General features: G+C 36.2%; 5 protein-coding genes and 1 pseudogene across 5 annotated transcripts; all 6 read right to left on the reverse strand.

Annotated features, from left to right (window-relative positions):
• Positions 1 to 5,054: 5,054 nt before the first annotated feature.
• Positions 5,055 to 5,874, reverse strand: LOC103320130 (18.1 kDa class I heat shock protein). The gene has a single exon (XM_008221764.3). The coding sequence runs from the start codon at positions 5,762 to 5,764 to the stop codon at positions 5,297 to 5,299; it is 468 nt and encodes a 155-aa protein (XP_008219986.2). The 5' UTR covers positions 5,765 to 5,874; the 3' UTR covers positions 5,055 to 5,296.
• A 1,484-nt stretch (positions 5,875 to 7,358) lies between these two features.
• LOC148921393 (17.8 kDa class I heat shock protein-like) lies at positions 7,359 to 7,801 on the reverse strand (annotated as a pseudogene).
• A 403-nt stretch (positions 7,802 to 8,204) lies between these two features.
• On the reverse strand, positions 8,205 to 8,971 carry LOC103320139 (18.5 kDa class I heat shock protein-like). Its single transcript, XM_008221776.3, has one exon. The coding sequence runs from the start codon at positions 8,852 to 8,854 to the stop codon at positions 8,378 to 8,380; it is 477 nt and encodes a 158-aa protein (XP_008219998.1). The 5' UTR covers positions 8,855 to 8,971; the 3' UTR covers positions 8,205 to 8,377.
• Positions 8,972 to 13,204: 4,233 nt separating this feature from the next.
• LOC103321520 (18.5 kDa class I heat shock protein) lies at positions 13,205 to 13,967 on the reverse strand. Its single transcript, XM_008223334.3, has one exon. The coding sequence runs from the start codon at positions 13,853 to 13,855 to the stop codon at positions 13,379 to 13,381; it is 477 nt and encodes a 158-aa protein (XP_008221556.2). The 5' UTR covers positions 13,856 to 13,967; the 3' UTR covers positions 13,205 to 13,378.
• A 2,459-nt stretch (positions 13,968 to 16,426) lies between these two features.
• On the reverse strand, positions 16,427 to 19,602 carry LOC148921394 (uncharacterized). The gene is made up of 4 exons (XM_089048763.1): positions 19,205 to 19,602; positions 18,464 to 18,761; positions 16,767 to 18,277; positions 16,427 to 16,556 (listed from the first exon to the last, which is right to left on the reverse strand). The coding sequence occupies exons 1-4, from the start codon at positions 19,600 to 19,602 to the stop codon at positions 16,427 to 16,429; spliced, it is 2,337 nt and encodes a 778-aa protein (XP_088904889.1).
• A 106-nt stretch (positions 19,603 to 19,708) lies between these two features.
• Positions 19,709 to 24,536, reverse strand: LOC103321680 (WPP domain-associated protein-like). The gene is given in 8 exon segments (XM_089048769.1): positions 19,709 to 19,957; positions 20,071 to 20,151; positions 21,096 to 21,197; positions 21,432 to 21,558; positions 21,672 to 22,227; positions 22,281 to 22,296; positions 22,418 to 22,679; positions 22,681 to 24,536. Coding segments are annotated over 7 exon segments (2,967 nt in total). The 5' UTR covers positions 24,525 to 24,536; the 3' UTR covers positions 19,709 to 19,957; positions 20,071 to 20,091.
• Positions 24,537 to 26,194: the final 1,658 nt, after the last annotated feature.

Raw genomic sequence — 26,194 nt, forward strand, 5'->3', positions numbered from 1 at the left:
CAGTAAAAAAATTTATTATTATTTCTTCTGGGTTTTTATCACAAATAGTCCTTGAATTTAAAAAAAAATACTTCATTTTAGTTATTAATTTCTCAAATCAATCAATATGGTCCTTCATCTTTTGGCATGCACATGAAATTTTATCCCTATTGTTGCATTCTAACAAAACATTCGTTGAATTTTGTCACATATCATTATTTGACCAACTTTAAAATGACATTTTCATTAAAATATAGCTGATTCATAAAAATCACATTTTTGCTCCACAAGGTCATCTTTTTCCATTTAGGGTTTTACATTTGGATCCGATCAAAGAGAGCATATTTCAACGAGATAGTTCTTTTTCAACTCTCTCAAAATGGAATATATTCCAAACATATCTGCCATGGCTCCTTACTTCGAAAGGATAAAAATATCTAAACCTTGTTGAGCAAAATATGTGAGATTTACTTTTTCTTATGGGTAGTAGATAGGTTGTGTTTTGACTCAAATGCATCTTTAAAATTGATCATGTGACCAATTTTAACAAATATTTTGACAAATACGACGAGATGGACCAAACTGATGTGTTGAGCAAATCATTAAGTACCAAATGGATTTATTTGCAACTTAAAGAACTCAAATAAAGACTTTTGAAAAGTTCAAAGACCATTCGTGAAAAAATTTATAATTATTAAAAATAAATAAATAAATAAACCTTCTTTTTAATGTTGATCAGTACTAAACATAGAGAAATGGTTCCAACAGATAAACCATTGTCCAAAAAGCGTTTTTTCATAATTATTTTTTAAGTAGGAATGTGGGATAAAATGATTTATTCCTAGAAGAAGAAAAAAAATGAACGTGCTACATATAATTGGCAAATTGACTATATATTATTCAACCACTTTTAACATTACCATGATTATTACCACTCAAGCATTATATTCTTCATGATTGAAGTATGTATGATCTTTCACCCAAAAAAAAAATCTATGTATGATCAAGGTAAGAAATTTCCAAGTGCTCGTTGATACCACACTGTAAAATGATTTGTTGTCTACTCTTTCTTGGGAATTAATGCAAAGCCAATGTAGCCTAGCCTACGATTTTTCCTTTCCTATTTTCATACCAAACAAACACTCGATAAGAAAGAAGGAATACGACTGACATGATTTACTGGGGCTTGTGATTTTGGAAGTAGTCACCTGGGATTCAGCCTGGTTTTGGACGTCAAACAAATTGACGTTCAAGTTGGAACCTTTATTTTATTTTATTACTGAAAAGGCATAAACTTCACAAATTTGTCCAACTTGGCAATTATGCAGACTTGCATCACTTTCCCTATGCGTATCTTTTGGATCCCATTTAGGGATTTCATTGTCCAATCGGTTTGGCCATGTGGGGGTGGGGATATGAGACAAATCTTGAAAAGAAACGTGCAACCAAAAGAAAAGGACAATATTTGTTGTTAGTGAACTGTAGGATATATTTAGAAAATATATGATACTAGAATTTCGTTACGTGGTGTAATTAATTCACGTATTATAATTATTTTAATATGAATTATTGATCTCAAAATTGTACGTATCATAATATGCAAAAAGTAGTACAATCCACTAAAAGCCAGATACGAACATGATCATTGCTATATAATTTACAAATAATGTAGTCTACCATCCATCATTAGGTTTTAGCTATTATCCATATTATCATTTGTACCTCTCTGAAATCTCTTCTCACCGTTGAAGCTTACGTGAAAACGATGGCACCAAAGTCATTACATAGCCTGCAGTCGACAGATCAATCAGTCCTCTCAGCTTAGACTAATGGGCCTTGGTAGGTAGGAGCGTTGGGCTTGAGTTTTAAATCTGATAGATTATAAGTTGAAGAGCTTTTTAAAGGTCAAGCTCATGGATGGATAGTTCGTGACAAAGAATTATGTGTAACGGGTGGTTGGTTAGTATAATGTGTCTATTCACTTGCATCCGAGTTTAATTTCCCTATTTTTGAATTATTACTTGATTTATGAAAAATAAAACAAAACAAGACAAGATTGTCGCTTTATTTAAAAAAACAAAGCTAGAAAAAATATAAATGAGCTGGCATTAAGGATCAAGAAAAGCCTTATGAGCCGACATGATGAAAATATAAAATCCTAAAAAGGATTAATTCAAGTAATAACAAGATAAAATACATTATGAGCAGGTCAATGATGCGATCTATGGTGAAGGATCAACATTAAGAAAAGTCTTAATTTGTTGAGGACTAAGGTAAAGCCTACTGCGTACCATAATTACGTAACTTGGAATGGGGTTTAGATATCTGGAGGTATTTAACAAAGCGCTTGTGGCTAAGCAATGTTGGAGGCTTGACAGTCCATGGTTCACAAGGTGCTTAAAGTTCGATATTTTCCAAACTGTAATTTCTTGGCAGCTAGTAAAGGAAGAACTTCTTCATATGTTTGGAGGTCTTTGATTTGGGGTCGTGAATTGCTCTTGAGTGGGCTAAGGAAGAGGATTGGAGATGGACAAGAAACTCTTGTTTATGGTGATGCTTGGATTCCTAGACCTAATTATTTCCGCCCTATTTCCCCTCAAGTGTTGGATCAAGAAACTAAAGTAAGTGCTCTTATTTTTCCTATTGGGAATTGGAATGTTGATTTATTAAACTTGTGTCTTCATTCGGAAGATGTTAAGGCCATTACCTCTATCCCTTTGAGTGTTAATTATCACAATGATAGATGGATTTGGCATTATACGACTAATGGAGTTTATTATATGAAAAGTGGATATAGGCTGGCGATATCAAGAAAAAAGGAGTGCAGTGGGGCTGTTGGATCCAAGGATTAAAATATCGGCCATGCAGATAATGTCGAGTCCCTAATTTACTGATATTTCGGGGGCTATATCCTTATCGTTTTAGGTATCGTGAAAAAATCAACAAAAATGACATATATAGGCATTGAAACACATAATTTTGGTGTAAAACTTTCATAGATGTTATGTACATTATCAATGAATGTATTGAACAAATAAAACTCAAAATTTACTAATAATAAGATATACATATGATGAAATATAAGTTGTATGTAATGTGCGTAAATGAAAAGTTTGAAAATAAAATTTTAATTAGAAATAATAAACCATGCATAAATCCATTGTTTGTTTAAACATTGGATTACAATTTAGATAAGTGTCCATCTACATAAATGAAGAGCTCCTATGAGGTTCAAACAATGAGGAATAACCATCTAGATTCAAACAATAGTCATACCAAGTCATGTAACCCGAGCAGTTTGTAAGCCATGTTTGAACATGATGCACATAAGTCTCTCTTGAGCTCCCTCTTGCCTTCCTCATATATGGGATAGTTAGGATTAACCAACTAGTAGGTCCATAATCTTTTTTTATCATCTTGAGCTCCATAACTAGTTCTATTATAATCAGACATGACATAACCATAGTAATCATAAGATTCATTTGAGTTAGTACTAGGTCTAGTTCATATGCTCATAGATCCAAAATTGATCGCCATGTCCTCTTCAGATGGATTGGAGGTATGTGGGCAGTGGACTGTGCATAGATTTTTCATATTAATAAATTATAGGGTTCTGAGCAAGGTTTAGTTATTTTTGGATTTCAATTTGCTTCAATTGCCTTCAAAACTTTTGAATTTTTTTTTAGTTCTATTATGGGTATAGAGAATATTGGGGATATCAGCAAAATATCGGGAATATCTGCAAAATATCGGGGATATTCACACTTATCGGGGATATATCGTCGATACAGGGGAAGATATGGTCTTACCCTCCAATATCGGTGTCGACAGTTGAAAATACAGATATATCGGCAGATGTATCGATGTATTGGCTGATATTTCAATACTTGGTTGGATCCTCTTCGGAACCAAGAATATGAAGTGCTTTCTGGAGAAAAGTTTGGTCCCAAGAGGTGGCGCAAAAACTTTTATACTTCAATTGGAGAGCTATTAAAAATTATCTTCCTTATAAATCTAATCTACTTAAAAGGAAAATAATATCTTCTGACTCCTGCCCCATTTGTAATGTGAATTCTGAGAGTGTAATTCATGCTTTGTGGAGTTGTCCTAGTGCTCAAAAAGTGTGGAAAAATGTGCAGTTCAGAGAGGTTTTTACAAGGGTGCACTTTTCCAACTGTGGAGATTTATTTGAAGTTGCCACTATTTATCTTTCGAAGTATGAAATGCGCCTGTTTTTATACATCTGATGGAGCTTATGGCAAAACATAAATCAAGTAGTTGTGGAAGGCAGTTCTTGTGCACAGGAGGCGATTTTCAAAAGAGCTATTTGCTTGGCTAATGAATATGGAAATCTTGTGAAAGGTGAACCTAAAATAAATGTTGAGAAACCAACCAAATAGTCTCCTCCTCCTGTCGGCAAATATAAACTGAATGTTGATGTTGCTTATATTCCCGAAACAAGTGTGGGTGGAATTGGTGCTGTTATTAGAAATGACAAAGGGGAAATGATGGCGGTTATGGCCCTTCCTCTTGCCACCGCCACCTCACCTAAATATGCAGAGATTATGGCACTTCATTTCAAGATGAATTTTGCTCGGGATGCTGGCTTCTCTTCTAATTTAATTGAGTCTGATTCACAAGGAGTGGTAAGAGTCGTGGGCAAGTAAGAAGCAACAATTTGAAGAGTTACTATCTCTTTCTGTCCAAGGGGGAAGCAATCAAATAGCTTATTTTCTAGTAAGGCATGCACTTAATTGTAATGCTCAGTAAAAGATGACATTATTGTTTCCTCTTAATTGTTATCAATGATTTACTCTTTCAAAAAAAAAAGAAAAAAAAAGAAGAGAGAAAAGTCTTCCCCTTTTGATAACATCCCAAAGGAAGACACATGTACTCTCCAAACTCCACCATGAAGAACGATGTTCGAAGACAATACCTCTAGAACTTTGAAGAGAATGTGATTAATTCATGTTTCACATAATGAATAAAATAAAATTACAGAGATTAAGCCAAATTGATCAACACAGCAGTGTTCTAACCTTATTTTACTTGAGTTACGACTTTTTGCACTCGAGTTCCAAACGATGAATTCGAAAGAATTCAAGTAGGATATATAAAATTTAAAACGCAAGTTATAATATACTTTTACAAGAAACCACACAATTTCATTAATAACTACATGGATGACACTTGACACTCACAGACAGCCACACAATGACACATATATTATCACTTTGATTTTGGCACTCTTTATTTCTACTACATACTCTGTGGATGAACTAGAGAACGCAGATGATCTTAGATTCCTCAATTTTAATTAACCTGAGATTTCAATGGCTTTGACATCAGCCTTCTTCACCTCTGCCTTTGGAACAGTGACACTCAGAACCCCATTCTCCATTGCAGCCTTAATCTCGTCCACCTTTGCATTTTCAGGAAGCTGAAACCTCCTCAAGAACTTGCCGCTGCTGCGCTCCACTCTGTGCCACTTGTCGTTCTTGTCCTCCTTCTCTACGTTCCTCTCTCCGCTGATCTGAAGCACCCTGTCGTCTTCAACCTCCACCTTCACTTCTTCTTTCTTCAGCCCCGGAAGGTCTGCCTTGAACAAGTGGGCTTCCGGGGTCTCCTTCCAGTCGATCCTCGTGTTCAGGAAAGCTGAATTTTCCCTGGGGAATGTGGAGAGTGATGAGGAGGAAGGGAATGGGAAATCTTTGAATGGCTCCCAGACATCGAGAGAGAAAGGGTCGAAAATGCTGCCTCGTCGGAAGCTGGGGATGATCGACATCGGAAAAATTGATGGGTTTTTTGTTTGGATGCTGAGAAAGTTTGAGAATTTGAGTCGTTTGAGAATTTCCGCTTTGCTTGATTGGTTTGGGAAAGTAGAGGATTGGTTGGGTATTTAAAAAGAAGCCAAGAATAATCTAGTAAAGACTGGGCCTTGAAAACGCTATTTTCTCTGGAAAATTCTAGGATTCTCGAGAATCTGTGGGCGGGGCTCCTTTGTGGGCTCATAACACAGTTAGACGAGTGATGGACCACTGGACTTCAAAGTTCACTCAACCTACCCAGCACCATTTTTGTAAAATTTGAAATTCACTTTTTACCCTTCAAAGAAAATTAAAAACTAATGCGATTCATATTGAAGGAACATAACATAATATAATGTGCAGGTGCAAGATGCTTCTAGAGGCCCTGAGATTCTTTCCAAAGCTCTGCTGCTATGTTGGCAGATCTGGGGAACTAGGAATAACCTGATTGTTCAAAGACATCAACCCACATCCTGTTTGTGTGCTTACTGTGGCTGGACAGGTTAGTTCAGCGGCTACTAGCTTTGTTATATGAGATTCTGATGGTCATATTTATTGGCTAGTGCTAAGAACATTGGTGACAATACCATTTTTGTGGCGGAATGCATTGCCTTACGGGATGGCCTTGCTTAGAGGATGGCGCAAAGTTCTTGTTGAAGGAAATTCTAAACTTATTATTGATTGCATTAATCAGAAAGCTTTGACCCTGTGGAGTATCAACCTCTTGATTAAAGATATAGTGCTTATCAGCTCCTTTTGTGATTCTTGGTCTTTCAGTCATGTATTCCGTGAGGCTAATTTCACGACTGATGCTATTTCTAGCTTGGGCCACGGGCTAAATCTTTCCAAGCTTTGGGAGGCGGGGCTGCCTCTGGACAGTTCAATCCCTTTCCTTTTTTACCTGTTGGGGCATGCGTGTCCCTGTGGTTTTTGCTTATAGTTTTCCTCTTTTCGCATAAAAAAATAATATAAATATAAAAACTCAATATGAATCAAGAAATGGAATACTTAGGTGGTCTGACAATGTTATTTGAGGATTTGCAATTTTTTCAAATCTTGAATGAGATTAAATTAAATAAATAAATAAAAAACAATCTTAGTATGGTCGAGTGTCACCATGACACCGTGAAGAATTAGCATGAATTAGAAAGAGAAAAAACATGATCAATCAACTAGCAAATCATTGTCATATTCTGTTAATGAAGCCTCAATTGCTGAATTATACCCGCGGTAGTCTATATCAAACAAAGCAAGATCAATCTTGCAGGACTGTACTTGGGAAGTTCTATGATTATTGTTTCGTTTCTCTCTGCTTTTCATGGTTGCTCTAGCTGATCTGTTTCTTGTTAGTTTAGTTAGTCTGTGGTCCATAGGGCTCTGTGTTGGTTTTGTTACCTTTGTAGCATTGTATTTTTTGGCCTTTTAGGCTTTTGTACCTTTTTTTGGGTTAATCCAATGTTTTGCTCAAATTTGACTTTAAAAGTCAGTAAATGGCCAATTTGTTTATGAAATTAGAGTTAAATTCACATTAAAAAGGAAACTAAGAACTTAATTAACTGGTTGCTACATGAATCAATTCATTAATATTGAAACCTGAATTTGGACAATTATTGACAAAAAAAGCTTGAGTTTACATTGATGACAACTGACACTCCAAAATCTAACAAAGAAATACATAATGTGAATTGCAGTAGAGAATATAGAGACGATATTAACCAGAGATTTCAATGGCTTTGGCCCTGCCTTGGGAACAGTGACACTCAGAACCCCATTCTCCATTGCAGCCTTAATCTCGTCTACCCTTGCGTTCTTTGGAAGTGAAACCTCCTCAAGAACTTGCCGCTGCTATGCTCCACTCTGTGCCATTTGTCGTTCTTGTCCACCATCTCTACATTTCTCTCCATTGATCTGAAGCACCATGCCGTCCTCGAGCTCCACCTTCACCTCTTCTTTCTTCAGCCCCGGAAGGTATGCCTTGAACACATGGGCTGCTGGGTCTCCTTCCAGTTGATCATCGTGTTCAGAAAGAAGTTTCAGGAAAATTCGGGAAATGTGGAGAGGAGGATTTTAAAAGAAATAGTACCGCCTTCCGCTATACAGGGTTTTTTCAATTTTTTAGAGAAATCAGACAGCCGGCCGGCTGTACTCGGCTAATTTTATTTTTTAAATAAATAGTATAGCCGGACGGCTATACGTCATTTGAAAAATGTTCTATAATAGTATAGCCGTTCCGCAAAAGTTACTCGGTTTTCCAAATGTTTTTAAGATTTGGGGAAAGCAAAAGCGAACAGAGTCATGATAAGGTATCAAAAGACTGTAATTCAGAAACAAAAGTAAGCGTAACTTTAAATAGAGAACTGAGAGATCTGAAAACAGAAACGCAACACATGCAAATGCAATTCAAAACAGGAACCTGTCAAAGCCTCAATTACGATCCATTTATATTAAAAACGAACAAGTTACAAGCCATTATGTTACAAACACTCACACTCGTTTTATTGATATCAACATTGATGACAACTGACACTCCAAAATCAAACCTAGATATACAAAATGCGAAGGTGCCTGCAGTACAGAATACAGAGACGATATTAACCAGAGATTTCAATGGCTTTGACATCAGGCTTCTTCACCTCTGCCTTTGGAACAGTGACACTCAAAACCCCATTCTCCATTGCAGCCTTAATCTCGTCCACCTTTGCATTCTCAGGAAGCTGAAACCTCCTCAAGAACTTGCCGCTGCTGCGCTCCACTCTGTGCCACTGGTCGTTCTTGTCCTCCTTCTCTATTTTCCTCTCTCCGCTGATCTGCAGCACCCTGTTTTCTTCGAGCTCCACCTTCACCTCTTCTTTCTTCAGCCCCGGAAGGTCTGCCTTGAACAAGTGGGCTTCCGGGGTCTCCTTCCAGTCGATCCTCGTGTTCAGGAAAGCTGAATTTTCCCGGGAAAATTCAGGGAATGTGGAGAGTGATGAGGAGGAAGGGAACGGGAAATCCTTGAATGGCTCCCAGACATCGAGAGAGAAAGGGTCGAAAATGCCGCCTCGTCGGAAGCTGGGGATGATCGACATCGGAAAAATTGATGGGTTTTTGTTTGGATGCTGAGGAAGTTTGAGAATTTGAGTCGTTAGAGAATTGCAGATTTGCTTGATTGGTTTGGGAAAGTAGAGGATTGGTTGGGTATTTAAAAGGAAGCCAAGAATATTCTAGTGAAGACTGGGCCTTGCAAACGCTTCTGTGATTTTCTCTGGAAAATTCTAGGATTCTCTAGAATCTGTGGGCGGGGCTTCTTGTGGGCTCATAACACAGTTAGACGAGTGATGGACCACTGGATTTCAAAATTCACTCAACCTACTCAGCACATTTTTTGTAAAATTTGAAATTCACTTTTTACCCTTCAAAGAAAATTAAAAACTAAAAAATAAAAACCCATGAGATTCAAATTGAAGAAACATAGCATAATATAAATATAAAAACTCAATATGAATCAAGAAATGGAATAATTAGGTGGTCTGACAATGTTATTTGAGGATTTGCAAGTTTTTCAAATCTTTAATGAGATTAGTATTTTTTTTTTCAATCATGGTCCGGTCTAGTGTCACGTGAAGAATTATCATGAATTGGGAAAAATAAAAATAAAAATAAAAATTGCAAGGCTGATAATATTTCTTACTAATTATCTGGAACAAGGATAAATACGAAACACACAGCAAAAAGAAGCAGGGAATATAAAGGAAGGGCAAAAAATATGTAGTGCTCCAACTGTAAGAGATAACACTATCATCATCAACGTCGTCGTCTTCGTCATAATCATCATCCTCTTTGTGGGTCTGGGTTGATTCTTCTTCATGGGTTTGTGGTTATATGAATCAATGTGTGAGTCTAATATAACAACGACTTTTGCTAAAAAAAAAATAAGAAAAATTGTAGAGCCACGCGGCTATACTCGGTTTTTCCCCTAATTTTTTTCTTTTTTCAATCGTAGTGTGGTCTGGTGTCACCATGACACCGTGAAGAATTAGCATGAATTAGAAAAAAAGAAAAAAAAAAGATCAATCAACTAGCAAATCATTGTTATTTTCTGTCAATGAAGCCTCAATTGCTGAATTATACCCGGGTTAGTCTATATCGAACAAAGCATGATGAATCTTGCAGGATTGTACTTGGGAAGTTCTGTGATTATTGTTTTGTTTCTCTCTGCTTTTCATGGTTGCTCTAGCTATTCTGTTTCTTGTTAGTTTAGTTAGTCTGTGGTCCATAGGGGCTCTGTGTTGGTTTGGTTACCTTTGTAGCATTGTATTTCTTGGCATTTTAGGCTTTTGTACCTATTTTTTTGGTTAATCCAATGTTCTGATCAAATTTGACTTTAAAAGTCGTTAAATGGCCGGTTTGTTTATGAAATTAGGATCAAATTCATATTAAAAAGGAAATTAATAATGTAATTAACTTGTTGCTGCATAAATCAATTCATTAATATTTAATCCTGAGTTTGGACAATAACAGACAAAAAAAGCTTGAGTTTACCCCAAAATTAAAGAGTTAGCCTAAGCTTTCTCTCAAAATTAGAGAGTTAGCCTAAGATGTATTGAAAGAGTTTAGGTAGGGTGAGTCTCAAATCATGAGCTGTAAAATTTATTTTTGCACTGATTCTTATAAATATGTGCCATATTTTCATCACTCCAAAACTATTTTACTTATAACCTTATCTCCTTCTCTCCAATTTATCCTCCCAAGTCTCAAAATCCAAATTCTGCATCCAAGGACAAACTCAGGAATTTTTATAGGAGTGGGTTAATATTTGTTTTTTGATGAGTGATTTATAAGCCCTATAATTTTTTTTTCCTCTAATATCTTATGTGACATTATTTTTGTCTCATGAACATAATTAAAATGATACATAGAAGAGTTAAGATTATATTGATTTTCCTCACACAACTATTGAAGCTGTCAAGAAAGCAAAAATTGATGAAGTGATTTATCCTTAGGCTTCCCATTAAACGTTAGAAAGCAAACAAATTTCATTATATTATTTACCGTCATGTTAAGGACATGAGTGCGAAAATACTGTGACATGTTCCTCATAAAAGTGGTATGAAAATTCTGATGATTATGAGAGTCATGGATCATTGCAGTTAAAAGCTGGGTGGATTAGGATTCCCAAATCTGCTGCTTCATTATTTATTTATTCAAGAGGATTAGGCTTAAGAATTGGGTTAAGCAAAAGCAAACAAAGCCCATGATAAGATATCAAAAGCGATAAAGTAAATGTAACTTTAGATAGAGTCGAACATAAGAAATCTAAGGATCACAATGCCACTCATAAAGTTTCAAACAGAAGAAAGCATTTTACTAAAACATGAAACCAGAAAAGCAACACATACAATTCAGAACAGGAACCATGCAAAGCCTCAAAAACGCGAAAAAAAAATTAGCAAAATTACGATCATGATGGCAATTATGTTACAAGAAATCACTCATTACATTGATGACAATTGACAATCCAAAATCAAACAAAGAAATTAGCAAAAATTGTGAAATGCAGTAGAGGATACAGAAACGATATTAACCAGAGATTTCAATGGCTTTGGCATCAGGCTTCTTCGGATTTTTCAAATTTTTTCAAAAAGGAACCCGATTGTCCCTCTTTCTCTTAAAAAAAAAATATTTAAAAACAGTATAGCCGCACGGCTATACCGGTTTTTTAAATTTTTTTAGAAAAGAAATAGTATAGCCGCGCGTCGATACCTGGTTTCTCCAATTTTTAATAAAAGAAATAGTAACGTCGCTCGGCTATACTCGGGTTTTCCAATTTTTTTTAATTCGTTGAAGCTCTCCGCAAATTTGTGGTCTGGGTTTTCTATTGTTCAATTCCTTTAAGCCAAATTTTCAATTTCGTCTCAAATCATTGATGAAATTGAGCATTCATTGTTAATAATCAAGACACGTATGAAATTTTTTAGAATCTTCTGAGGTGTTGGTGCAATCTGGAGTTGGTTTCGAAAAATCCTAACATTCAATCAGTTGTTCATTTACAAGGCTAAGGAAGCACGGGCTGCAATGGAGACTTTTTTTTTTCCAGACCAGCCGCTGCGAAGCGCCACGGCGACCGCCTTGACTTCACCGACTAGCACATTCAGATCTTGATTCCACCCAAAAGAATATGATATCGTTCTCGATTATTAAAGAAAAAGAAACAACAATGAAATAAGCAATCAAAACAATCAGAATTTTGAACTGTGTAGGGCTTTTCCAATTTTTCAAATTTTGATTTGTCAAAACAACCCAGTATAGCCGGACGGTTATACTTGGATTTTTAAAATGTTTTTAAAAGAAAACGTATAGCCGGTCGGCTGTACTTCGTTTTAATATATTTTAAAATTAGTTACGCCGCTCGGCTTTACTCGGCTCTATTTTTATTATTTCTTTTAGTAAATAGTATAGCCAAACGGCTATACTATTTTTTTAATTTTTTTTTAAAAATAGTGTAGCCGTACGGCAGTACGCGCTCTTTTTTTTTTTTTTTAATAAAAAATTTTAAAAATACGGTTTTCATACTTGGTTCTTTCCTAATTTTCAAAAAGAAATAGTATAGCGAGGCGGCTATACCAGGATTTTTCAAAATTTATAAGAAAATAGTATAACCGATCATTTAAAAGAAATAGTATAGCCGCCTGGCGCTACCCGGTTTTTCCTAATTTTTCAACCAAAAAAGAATAGTATAGCCGCACGGCGATAACTGGGTTTTTCAATTTTTTTAAAAAATGAATTAGACAACCATAATGAAACTTGAATATAAGTTCATAAATCATTGCGGTTAAAAACTTGGGTGAATTTTTTGGCCTGGACGGGGAATATTAAATTTTTTGGCATCATTATTTATTTATTTATTGAGTCCAGAGAATTAGGGTTAAGATTTGGGGAAAGCAAAAGCAAACAGAGCCCATGATAAGATATCAAAAGCCTAATTCCGAAACAAAAGTAAATGTATCTTAAATAGAGAGAGTCGAACATAACGAATCTTAGGATCACAATGCAATATAATTTAAAGTTTGATGCCACAAAATAATTTAAAAGTTCTTGAGGCAGAGTTGTAGGGTATTTTCTGGGGGCTTTCCTTAGCTTGGGATTCCGGGTTTCGAGTCGTGGAAGTGGAGTGCGATTCAAGTGCTGCTGTGGATCCACTCATACCCTCTTCAGCATCATTAATATTAAATTAAAGATGAGTGGCACATCTTTCGTGAACAGAACTGTGCTGCGGATGCCTTTGCTGCTAAGAGTTTCGAGTTTGATCCTGGTCTGCAGATTTTTGACAAGGTGTCAGCCTTCCTTGTGGATATTCTCGCTGCTGATGCCTGTGGTGCTTCCAGGCCCCGTTTCTTTAGCGCTTAGTTGTTTTCTTTGCCTCAAAAACCAAACACAAATTACCAAAATTACGATCCATTTATTACATTAAAAACCAACAAGTTACAAGCGATTATGTTACAACCACTCACACTCATTTCATTGACATCAACATTGATGACAACTGACACTCCAAATTCAAACATGGAAATACATAATGTAACGTGCATGCAGTAGAGAATACAGGGACGATATTAACCAGAGATTTCAATGGCTTTGACATCGGGCTTCTTCACCTCTGCCTTTGGAACAGTGACACTCAGAACCCCATTCTCCATTGCAGCCTTAATCTCGTCCACCTTTGCATTCTCAGGAAGCTGAAACCTCCTCAAGAACTTGCCGCTGCTGCGCTCCACTCTGTGCCACTTGTCGTTCTTGTCCTCCTTCTCTACGTTCCTCTCTCCGCTGATCTGAAGCACTCTGTCGTCTTCAACCTCCACCTTCACCTCTTCTTTCTTCAGCCCCGGGAGGTCTGCCTTGAACAAGTGGGCTTCCGGGGTCTCCTTCCAGTCGATCCTCGTGTTCAAGAAAGCTGAATTTTCCCGGGAAAATTCAGGGAATGTGGAGAGTGATGAGGAGGAAGGGAATGGGAAATCCTTGAATGGCTCCCAAACATCGAGAGAGAAAGGGTCGAAAATGCTGCCTCGTCGGAAGCTGGGGATGATCGACATCGGAAAAATTGATGGGGTTTTTTGTTTGGATGTTGAGAAAGTTTGAGAATTTGAGTCGTTAGAGAATTGCTGCTTTGCTTGATTGGTTTGGGAAAGTAAAGGATTAGTTGGGTATTTAAAAAGAAGCCAAGAATATTCTAGTGAAGACTGGGCCTTGCAAACGCTTCTGTGATTTTCTCTGGAAAATTCTAGGATTCTCTAGAATCTGTGGGCGGGGCTTCTTGTGGGCTCATAACACAGTTAGACGAGTGATGGACCACTGGATTTCAAAATTCACTCAACCTAGCCAGCACCATTTTTGTAAACTTTGAAATTCACTTTTTACCCTTCAAAGAAAATTTAAAACTATACACTGTTTTCCCTAATGTTTCAAAAGAAATAGTATAGCCGGGTGGCCATACCAGTTTTTTAAACGGAATAGTATAGCCGCGGGTTTTCCATGCAGTGAGAAAACACTATCATCATCATGATTAGCGTTGTTGTCTTCGTCATTACCCTCATCATAATCATTATCAGTCTCGTCATCATCCTCTTGGTGGGTCTGGGTTGAATGTTCTTCTTGGGTTTGTGGTGATATGAATCAATGTGTGAGTGTAATATAACAACGACTCTTGCCAACACGTAACTTTGCTCGGTTTGAACACTGAATTCAAATCCATGTTGTTAATGTTAATAAGTAATAACAGAACTTTGTTTATGCTCACATAATCGGCATAAACAAGTTGATTGAGATATCGAATTGATATCAGATGTGAATTATTGGTTACACTGTTTATGAATTATAAGATGAGACACTGATTGCTAGATGAGTTTCAACATTTTCATACTGATATTTGGACTCACATTACTTTATTTGGATCCAAATGTAAGAGATTATTACCCAAATAATGAAGTAATTCGATGTGTCCATATTGGTTTACCTCAAAAAGCCAGCATTTGTCCTGCATAGTTGAACTGACTCATCTGATCAACCAACTAGCAAATCATTGTCATTTTCTATTAATGAAGACTCAATTGCTGAATTATACTTGCGGTAGCATCTGTGATTATTGTTTCGTTTCTCTCTGCTTTTCATGGTTGCTCTAGCTGTTCTGTTTCTTGTTAGTTTAGTTAGTCTGTGGTCCATAAGGGCTCAGTGTTGGTTTGGTTACCTTGGTAGCATTGTATTTCTTGGCCTTTTAGGCTTTTGTACCTATTTTTTGGTTAATCCAATGTTTTGCTCAAATTTGACTTTAAAAGTCAGTAAATGGCCAATTTGTTTATGAAATTAGGATTAAATTCACATTAAAAAGGAAATTAAGAACGTAATTACCTGGTTGCTACATGAATCAATTCATTAATATTTAAACCTGAATTTGGACAATTATTGACAAAAAAAGCTTGAGTTTACATGGATGACAACTGACACTCCAAAATCTAACAAAGAAATACATAATGTGAATTACAGTAGAGAACACAGAGACGATATTAACCAGAGATTTCAATGGCTTTGGCATCAGGCTTATTCGGAGTTTTCAAAAAATAAATAAATAAACGTATAGCCGACCGGCTATACTCGGTTTTAAAAATATTTGGGAAATGGCCCTCAGTGCCACCCATTTTACAATTTTTTGTCAAAATACCATACCTCCCCAAAAATTTTAAAACTACCACCTATAAATACATTTTTATTGTCCACTTATTGCCCACATAACACTTTTCTCTGAAATTGTGTTCTCTCTCTCTCTCTCTCTCTCAAACCCAGTTCTTCCTCTTCCTCTTTGTTTTCTTCTCTACCCAAATGAAGTCTTGCAGCAACAGTGAAATGGAATCGGGTGAAATTCACTCAACCTAGCCAGCACCATTTTTGTAAACTTTGAAATTCACTTTTTACCCTTCAAAGAAAATTTAAAACTAATGCGATTCATATTGAAGGAACATAAAATAATATAAATATAAAAACTCAATATGAATCAAGAAATGGAATAATTAGGTGGTCTGACAATGTTATTTGAGGATTTGCATGTTTTCCAAATCTTGAACGAGATTATTATTATTTTTTTATAAATCGTAGTATGGTCTAGTGTCACGTGAAGAATTAGCATGAATTGAAAAAAATAAAAATAAAAATTGCGAGGCTGATTATATTTCTTACTAATTATCTGAAATAAGGGTAAATACGAAACAGTACACAGCAAAAAGAAGCAAGAAATATAAAGGAAGGGTAAAAAAATATGTAGTGCTACCTTGCACATGCTGTGAGAAAACACTATCATCAACGTCGTCGTCGTTGTCATTATCCTCATCATAATCATCATCAGTCTCCTCATCATCCTCTTCGTGGGTTTGGGTTGAATCTTCTTCATGGGTTTGTGGTTACAGTGGCGGATTCAGAATTGGAAAACCAATTGGGCGCAACTTATATTACTAAACTCGACGGTACGAGTGAATTTCATTAATAATAATAAAAAAGATACACCTAGTCAGGGACGTAATAAGCCTTACCCTCAAATACATCTATATAAAAATAAAAGTTTAACAACAAAAACAAAAACCACAAGTAAATGTAATACAAAACATCACTAGTTAAATCTAAAATTTTACCCTGCGAGACTTAGAAATCTTAAATTCCTCAATTATTGATGCATTAGTGATACTATTAGCAAACTCTCTTTCAATGTGAAGGGTCATATAATCAGCAAGAAACTCATCAACTATGGTGCTTCAAAGCCGATTCTTAATAATTCTCATACATGAAAAAGCTCGTTCCGTTGTTGCTGTAGAAACGGGAAGAGTTAACACCAACCAAATCAACCTGTTGATCAAACAATAGTTCTCTACCAAACTTGTTTCCACTAATTGTTGACATAAATGAGGAAGAGTGTTGGTTTCCTTAAAGCAAGGAAGGCGATGTACATCATTTTGAAAATACCTCAACTCTATTTCCAAATCTTTCAACTCATTTGGAAGGAAATCAGCAGGATAGAATTTCTCAGCAAGTTTACATATGTGCTCAATATTGAATGATTTGAATGAATTGCGAGGATCCAATGCTGAGCTAAGAATAAGAAGTTCAACTGTTTGCTCTGGAAATCTGTCATTTAACTCCCTTAACATGCAATCTATAACATCATTGAATACATCAACGCGATAGTAATGCTCAAATGTAATAAAATCTTTTTGTTGACAAGAACGATGTGTGCCCGTCATATAACGAGCACCCATATCAGGAACATCAACACCATGTAGTTCACAAAATGATACCACACTACAGAATAAATCATCCCAGCCATGTACCCTCATATCTTGAAGCTGCATTTTTGTGTTTTCAACAAAATTTAAAGCACTTACAATATCTTGAGTTTTGGTCTGAAATACTTGACAAAGAAAATTGGTCAATCCTATAATTTTATCCATCAAAAGCAATGAAAACACAAACTCAAAAGACATCATAGCAATATAGTTACTCTCAGCATCGCCACGAAATTGTTGGTTTGGTCCATGATCACTGATTTCTTGAAGAAGTAATTTAGTCTCTTTAAATAAACACATCAAACTTGTAATAGAAGCATAATGAGAGCCCCAACGAGTGGCTCCAGCTCGTTTCAAACTACGAGCTTGATTAAGTCCTCTACCTGTCTCAAGTTCTCCAGAATCCAACAACCCATTGAGTTCAACTTTTCTAATTAAGTTTAACTCACTACAGCGCTTAGCAGAAGCACTAACAAAATTCACAATGTTAGTCAACATTAAAAAAAACCTCCATAAAACTTTCACATCTTTAGCTGCACCATTTAATGCCAATTGCAAGCGATGAGCAAAGCAATGCACATAATATGCATATGGACAATCTTGAAGAAATAATGCTTGTAAGCCATTCCATGAACCACAATCAACAAATCTTAGAATAATAGTCATTTGTTCCTTACCGGATTCATCAAGTGATTCATCAACTAGAATACAAAATTTGTTCTTCCCAAGTTCCTTACAAATTATCTTCCTCACCTTGTTAGCAAAAATATGTAAGATTTGCTTTTGTATGTCATGCGCAATGTATTGAGCATTTTGAGGAGCCTTATCAAGGACAACTTTTTCAACTTCTATATTCATTCTTGCAAAAGACTTTATGATTTCAATGAAATTGCCCCGATTAGATGAGTCAACGGATTCATCATGGCCCCGAAAAGCCAATGCTTGATTTGCTAGATACCTAATGCCCTCTATTGTGGTCGTAAGTCGCAACCGATTTTCCATCACTTGTTGCTTTAATTGCTTCTCAACCACTTTTTCAATATGAAGAGATAGAGTTTTTAAGCTAATCCACTTTTGCATAGCAAGATGATATGTTGAATTTAACTTGCCTACATGATGTTGAAATGCACATTGATTCCCACCAATTCTCTTCCATTTTTGATACCCATCAACAATAAAGGTTGAGTGTGACTGATTCATGTGAAAAATGAAACAAGGAAAACAAAATACCTTATTCTTAGCAACTGAATACTCAAGCCAAGTGAATTGACCAAACCATTTTTTATTAAATCGACGAAAGTCCCGCCCTTCTTAGTGGCTTGGATAATCTTCTAACTCGGGTTGATATGGTCCTAAAAGAATATATGCTCTTCTCACATTATCTTGTTCATTCACCGGATATGTGCATATTAGACGATGTAATCCCGGATTACGCTCAAGATAATTGATATTAAAATCATGATAATCATCGACTCTTTCAGATTCAATTCTTTCAACTTGAGGCTTGATAATGGGAGACTCGGGAAGATTTTGCTCATCACATATTGGAATAGATAAAGAAGAGCTAGAAGGCAATGTACTAGATGATGACCCATCATTCTTTTGCTTAAAAAAAGAGAACAAGTTTTTTGTTCTCTTGGGATTCCGATTATGATCCGACATAATCAAAGATAACCTATGAATAACATGTAAAATAAATAATTTAATCAAACATACCAACAAAAAATCAAACAAATTCTAATAATAATAGCATCTCAACAATATCAACAAAGAACAAATCAAACATTGAAACATCTCAACAAAATTTCTAAAATCAAAGCCCTAATTAATTTCAACAAAATCACAAAATTATGATTCAATCTCTAAGTAAACCATAGAATATTAAATTTTAAATTAAAACTATAATTAAAGATATATAGAAAATGAGAGAATTAGAAATTACTTCTTGTTGTAGTAAGAAGAGGACAAGATTTTGCCAAGTTACCATAGTATTACAATTAAGAGCATGCCTTGCTAGAAAATGGGCTACTTGGTTACCCCCTCTTGGACTAAAAGAGATAATAACATCTTCAAATTGTTGCAGACTCCTCTTAATATCATCAATAAGATGCCCAAGACTCTTCCTCATCCTTCTTTACATCATTTACCACCCCTTGTGAATCGGACTCAATTAAAATAGAAGAAAAGTCAGCATCTCGGGCAAATTTCATCCCGAAAAGAAGCGCCATGATCTCTGCATGTTTAGATGAGGTGGCATTGGCAAGAGGAAGGGCCATAGCTGCCATCACTTCCCCTTTGTCATTTCTAACAACAGCACCAATTCCACCCACACCTGTTTCGGGAATAAAAGCAGCATCAACATTCAGTTTATATTTACCAACTGGAGGAGGAGGAGACCATTTGGTTTGTTTCTCTATAATTAATTTAGGTTCCCCTTCCACAAGACTTCCATATTCACCAGCCAAATAATGGACTCTGTTAAAGATCACATCTTGTGCACAAGAACGTCCTTCCATAACAGCTTTATTTCTGTTTTGCCATAAACTCCAGCAGAAATTTTAATAAGACGAAAAGAGAAGAACAATAAGAGAGTGGACAAGAAGACCACTAAAAAACAAGAAAAATCCGAAACCGAGCCACAATATCAATAAAAACTCAACGCTTCTGAGTCAAATATTACACTACATATTTTACATAATAAATTGAAATTCAACATATTACATAAATGGCTCCCTCAGTGCTTATTACAACTCTAAATTTATTCACATACAACACACTGAAAACTAAACACACCACGACTGTAAATGAAGCATCTTTCTTTAACCTTGGTTACCCTGCATTCGATTCTTGTCACCTCGAGGATTAGCCCATCTGCCATCAAAACATATTAAAAAAACAATGTCAAATTAATAGATAAAAGAGATATTTAATGATATACCTATTTCTTGCACTAATATTATAAATAAACCCTACACAATTGAAACCTTATCGAGTCAAAAGACAGATCAAACTGCTTTAGTTTCTCCACGTAATTTTCTTCTTATGAGCTTCAGGATCTCAGATATCTGCAAAGCACAACAAAAGTTGAATCAATACATGGATGATTTTGTCTGTACATCAAGCATTCACGACACTAGGTTGTGTGTGTTGTGTTTTTGGCTTACCATAGGTAACGTTGTATGTCCTGACTTGTTTTGGACGTGGTTGACGTGTTCCAACCTTTTTGTGTGTGGGATTTCTAGCCTAATCTAATAGGGTTTATGTTTCCTATTCTTAAGTAGACTTGTAACCTAAGTCCAATAAGCTATAAATAGGACTTTTGGGGTTAGGTTAAAGGTATAATCTAGAAAACAAGGGGCATCAAGCCAAAATGGTAAGAGGTTAATAGGAGAGCTGGGGTTTGAGAGAATAGAGAGCTAATAGGCTTTTCTTGTAAACCAAAGTTGTTCTTATTCTTCTAGTGAAATTTCTCAAAGTGATCATTGGAGAGGACGTAGGCACGTTACTGAACATCTATAAATTTCTTGTGTTCCTAGTTGGTTTGTTTACTTTTGTGTGTGTGTGCGTGCGCTCAATTTCCTTCATCGTTGGTGTGGTTTGTTTTTTCGCGTAGTCCATTGATAAAAAGATCTTGTGTGTGTTCCGCATAATAGTGCACAATAGTGCGAACCAACAACCAAGTACCCATTAATAGATAAGAATGCCTTCCAACTAAATCCCAAAAATATTTAACTTTGTACTAAATCCACAAATAACTAGTAACGAATCCCAACATCCTACCTATTCCCATTTTGAAAAGCTTTTTTTCCCCACATTTTTCATGTTTCAAGTTAATTTTCATTGTTTCTGTAAAATTTTACTTTATGTTTTCGCAGATTTTCTAAAATACGAACAACCGATATTTCCACCGAATCAACAATTTCATCCATGCACACAGGTACCCCGAAAATATAAAAGTAAGGTAGAGAAAGCTTGATAAATCACCAATCAAAAGAAGAAAACAACTTACTCCAGCATAATGTTGCAATATTGGTGAATAATGATCAAGGGCCATGTATATTTTTTCAACAAGGCTCGATAGAGTGTCCACCTCCTTCCCCAAAAGATCAACCTGAAATCCAGTGAGAAATGATCCATTAAATATACCACAAAATTACACGCTTATTAAAGTCTGTAAAGAACTTCCAATCGTAGCATTCTATCATCCAACAATACATCTCAAACCATCTTCTGCCGTAAGTATATGCAAGAAACTATTCAATTCCATGAGTTTCATAGCATGAAAGACAATCCGAGGCCGAAACATCAAGTTGAAATATGCATAATACCTATCTGATTTACATACCTCGGCTTCAGCTTTTTCAAGGTCAGAACATTTCCTTTCAAATCCCCGCTTGTATAGAATCTTTCTTTTTACAAGTACTTTAGCTTTTTGTTTAAGTGAATGCAATTGAGATCTCAAACTCTTCAACCTGGAAACAAAATCACAGAAATACAAAAAGGCATTAAAGGTAGAGCACAGACTTAGAGCACGAAAGGCATTTACAGGTAAAGCACTTATAGGTAACAATAACTGAGCAAGTACCTTGAAGATTTTCCTGAAATATCTCGTGTTACTCTACGTTCAAACAAAGACACAGCATTCTGCTTCTCTTGATTGACATCAAGAAGCCTCTGACCTAACTCGCAAATATATGCCTTATGAGCATTTGATTCACCCCTTAAATTTTCAAGCTCTTGAGCAGCTAATTCATATCGCTTCTTTTCCTTTTCCAAGGCAGCTGCAGCATCTTGTTCCAATCGCTCCTTTGCTTCTTCCAGAAAGATTATTTTTTGGTTCAACTTTTCTTTGCTTGCAACCTCAACTTCTAGTTGTTTTCCTTTTTCTAGATTTTCCATCTCAAGCGAAACCCGAAGTCCTTTTTCATTGGTACATATCATGTTCAGGTTATTGAGTTTCTGCTCAGCATCCTTCAAGTCTCTGAATATAACTACAACTAGTTCTTGCATGATGATGGACTCCATATTCAAATATTCAATTTCACCCCTTAAATTTTCAAGCTCTTGAGCAGCTAATTCATATCGCTCCTTTTCCTTTTCCAAGGCAGCTGCTGCATCTTGTTCCAATCGCTCCTTTGCTTCTTCCCAAGAAAGATCTCAAGCGAAACCCGAAGTCCTTTTTCATTGGTTCAACTCAGCATTTCAAGTCTCTGAATATAACTACAACTTGCATGATGATGGACTCCTCAAACAATTTTACCCCTAGTTGCTAATTTATCCTTTTTCTTTTAGCTGCTATTTTCCATCTCTAGATTTTCCATCTCAAGAAACCCGAAGTCCTTTTTCACTGGTATATGTCATGTTCAGGTTATTGAGTTTCTGCTCGGCATCCTTCAAGGCTTCTCTGAATATAACTACAACTAGTTCTTGCATGATGATGGACTCCATATTCAAATCTTCAATTTCACCCCTTAAATTTTCAAGCTCTTGAGCAGCTAATTCATGTCGCTCCTTTTCCTTTTCCAAGGCAGCTGCTGCATCTTGTTCCAATCGCTCCTTCGCTTCAGAAGATTCACCATTGTGCTCTGACATTTTCTGCAGCTTCAGAAACTTGTAGTGAAAGGCACTTAATTTCCCTCTTCTTATCTGTGAGCAAATCTCTGAGCTGGCCCCTTAAATTTTCAAGCTCTTGAGCAGCTAATTCATATCGCTCCTTTTCCTTTTCCAAGGCAGCTGCTGCATCTTGTTCCAATCGCTCCTTTGCTTCAGAAGATTCACCATTGTGCTCTGACATTTTCTCTGCAGCTTCAGAAACTTGTAGTGAAAGGCACTTAATTTCCCTCTTCTTATCTGTGAGCAAATCTCTGAGCTGGCCCCTTAAATTTTCAAGCTCTTGAGCAGCTAATTCATATCGCTCCTTTTCCTTTTCCAAGGCAGCTGCTGCATCTTGTTCCAATCGCTCCTTTGCTTCAGAAGATTCACCATTGTGCTCTGACATTTTCTCTGCAGCTTCAGAAACTTGCAGTGAAAGGCACTTAATTTCCCTCTTCTTATCTGTGAGCAAATCTCTGAGCTGGGCGTTTTCTGAAAGGAGTGATTCCAGTCCGTCTTTCAAACGGCTAAGACTTTCTTCATCGATACCAAATGTGGCTTTTTGCTCATTTTCGACAAGAATGTCATCTAATTTAGAAATAACCTCAGATATTCTCCTCCTCAGCATGTCAAACTCCTTATTCTTCTTTGATGGCAAAGAAGATCCCCGTTCTTTCAACAATTCCCTCATGAGGCTGAATAGTTGTTGAGTCATATCCTGCACTTTAGACTCATGATTTCTCTTCAACTCAGTCATCTCAGTATTATAATAATTTATCAATTCTTCTATTGACATATTTATTTCTGACTTATCTTGCGTGCCATTTTTTTCCCAACTAGATGCTGATGATGATGCTGATGATGTTGATGTTGGTGGTGATGTTGCTGGAGATGGAGATGATGATTTAAGATCGTTCAAAACCTTCCGGTGGGGATGGTCTCCCTTCTTAAAATTATTACTTTCTTCATCACCTTCCAAGGATCCATGAGAAGATAGCTGCCCAAAGTCAGAAACAGATAGTGATTTAGAAATGGCGTCCAATTCCTGACGTAAACCTGATATCCTCTCTTTCATCCTTCCATGCCCATTCACATTTTTATCACTATAAAACTGGTCCCAAATTTTTTCTTCGAATCTCCAAATGCAATTCCTCATCACAAATGCTTCAATTTCTGCTTTAAACTCCTGTTCCTGTTGCCACTCATGTACATCAGCCTTTGACAAGCGAACCATTTGTTCCACCCGTTGAAAGCCAGTTTCTAAAGCACTCTTTAGACAATTAAGCGTCCTATCTACACCAATCCCCCATCTGTCAGAAACTTTATCTTGCTGTATGTCACTCAAACCCAACAACTCAGAAATTATCTTAACTGAGCTGCCTCTTATGCTATCAATTTCTGCCTCGAGCTTCTTAAACTCCTCTTTAGTTGCTCCTCTTAAGCTGCTCAAAGATTGTTCTATTCTATCGTACTCTAAAATAGCTTCAAGAAAGCTAGGATGCATCTTGTCTTTGGTACCTTGTTTAATAAGTCTGTTTGACTCCTGGCGCATTGCTAAAGACGCCAAGAATTCATTTTCAACACCCACATGGTAAACATTTAACATTTCTTTCAATTTAGTCACCTCTAGTTCTTTTTCAGCAATTTTCTCTGCTGCCTCTTGTACATTAAGTTTCATACCCTTGATGACTGTGTCACTCACCACCCTAGACACGGTCAACCGGTAACTGATATCTTGCCAATAAGAATCAAATTCCTCAACAAGGTCAACATCCCCATTACCATTCTCCTTCACATCATTGCTAAGCTGCAACCCTCCATTGCATGATTGAACACCGTTACTCATGATTTATATACTCTCCAATCACTTAGGCCCCAACAAATACCAATTTACTATGCAGACTTGTTGAACTGCAAAATTTCAGAAAGAAAAAAAAATAAAAATTCAGAAGCTTACCGAGTGAGAATCGTAAACCATGATGAAAAAAAGAAGTCCCAATAATTCTAATATTGTAGAATCAACTAATTGGTGATTTCTTGGAAGATGTGAGACAAATTATAAACGGACCTGCTTAGGACCAAAATGGGAGATCAACAAAAATGGAAGAAAACAAGATGAATTATGAGAGAAGCACTGTAGTTTCTCAATGTCACTTTTTAGAAAAAACACAGTACCTAACTCTTGTTATTTGTTTTTCCAATTTCGTTCGTTTCTACAAGGACATAAGTCAAGCAGAAGTAAACATTGTTTTTCCCTCCGAGACCAAACAGAGTGAAAAGACCATATGGGGAGAGAGAGAGAGAGAGAGAGAGAGAGAGAGAGAAAACAAGCTGAAAGACCAAAAAGAACTATAAAATTCACCTTAGGGCCTGCCATGGCCCCGCCCCCCAACCCCCCCACCCCCAATTTTTCCCATACACTGTATTATATAGCTGCAGCTCATATTTTGAAGAATAACAGACCACCGTATAACCATTGTAGTGGCCCAATGCAATATTGAACGCAACCCCTATAATCACTTCATAATAATTTCATTCACAATTATATATTACATGTTTGTAGTCCCACAATTAATATAACGAAAAAAGAAGAAGAAAATGAAGCCATATTAGCCGATTAATCCTCCAATACTCAAAATCAATAACTTTGTTAATAGTCTATCATTTATTAAAATTTTCTTTATAAAACTTGTGTTATGGTTCGGCCCCCAACACATACAATCCTAGCTCCCCCATTCACCAAACCAATTGCATTAAAAAAAAATACAAATTAAATATTTAAAACTGGAAACACCAAGAAGTTACGTACTTACCAGTGAAGAAGCTGAATCAGGTGATGAAGAAAGATAAAGAAACATCGCAAGTGAAAGTGATGATGACAAACATGATTGCTTACTAAACAATTCCTTTGCTCGTATGCTTGGACAAACTACTTTTGTAGATGCTTAGTGAAACAAGCTCAAATACCAAAATGAACTATAACATTCAGCTTTTTAACTATTCTTTTCTCAACTTGAGCTTTCACCAAATCAATTCTAGACCAAAAAATAGAAAATACAAATTAAATATTTATAACTGGAAGCACCAAAAAGTTACTTACCAGTGAAGAAACTAAGTCAAGTGATGAAGAAAGATAAAGAAATATCACAAGTGAAAAAAGTAATGATAATAAACATGATTGCTTACTAAACGATTGCTTTGTATGCTTGGACAAACAACTTTTCTAGTGCTTCAAGTAAATCTTACTGGGTGATGTTAGGACAAACCACTTTTCTAGAGTTTTAACTCACACACATTGATATTATGACTCGAATCTAGGGTCATTATTGGGAGAGCATTTCTCCAAACTACTACACCAATGGATCCTTAGCTAGAGAAAAAAGGTAATTGCACTGGAATTTTTCTCCACCACTTGCTAAAAGTAACTAGGTACGAAATAAAACAATTTTTTGTGTGGAGATACAGCGATCAGGGGGAGGGGAAGGAGCGCAATAACACATTACCAATTTTGTGTAG

This window comes from Prunus mume, linkage group LG1, assembly GCF_029339155.1.
Source record: "Prunus mume cultivar Tortuosa linkage group LG1, ASM2933915v1, whole genome shotgun sequence".
Classification (NCBI taxonomy): domain Eukaryota; kingdom Viridiplantae; phylum Streptophyta; class Magnoliopsida; order Rosales; family Rosaceae; genus Prunus; species Prunus mume.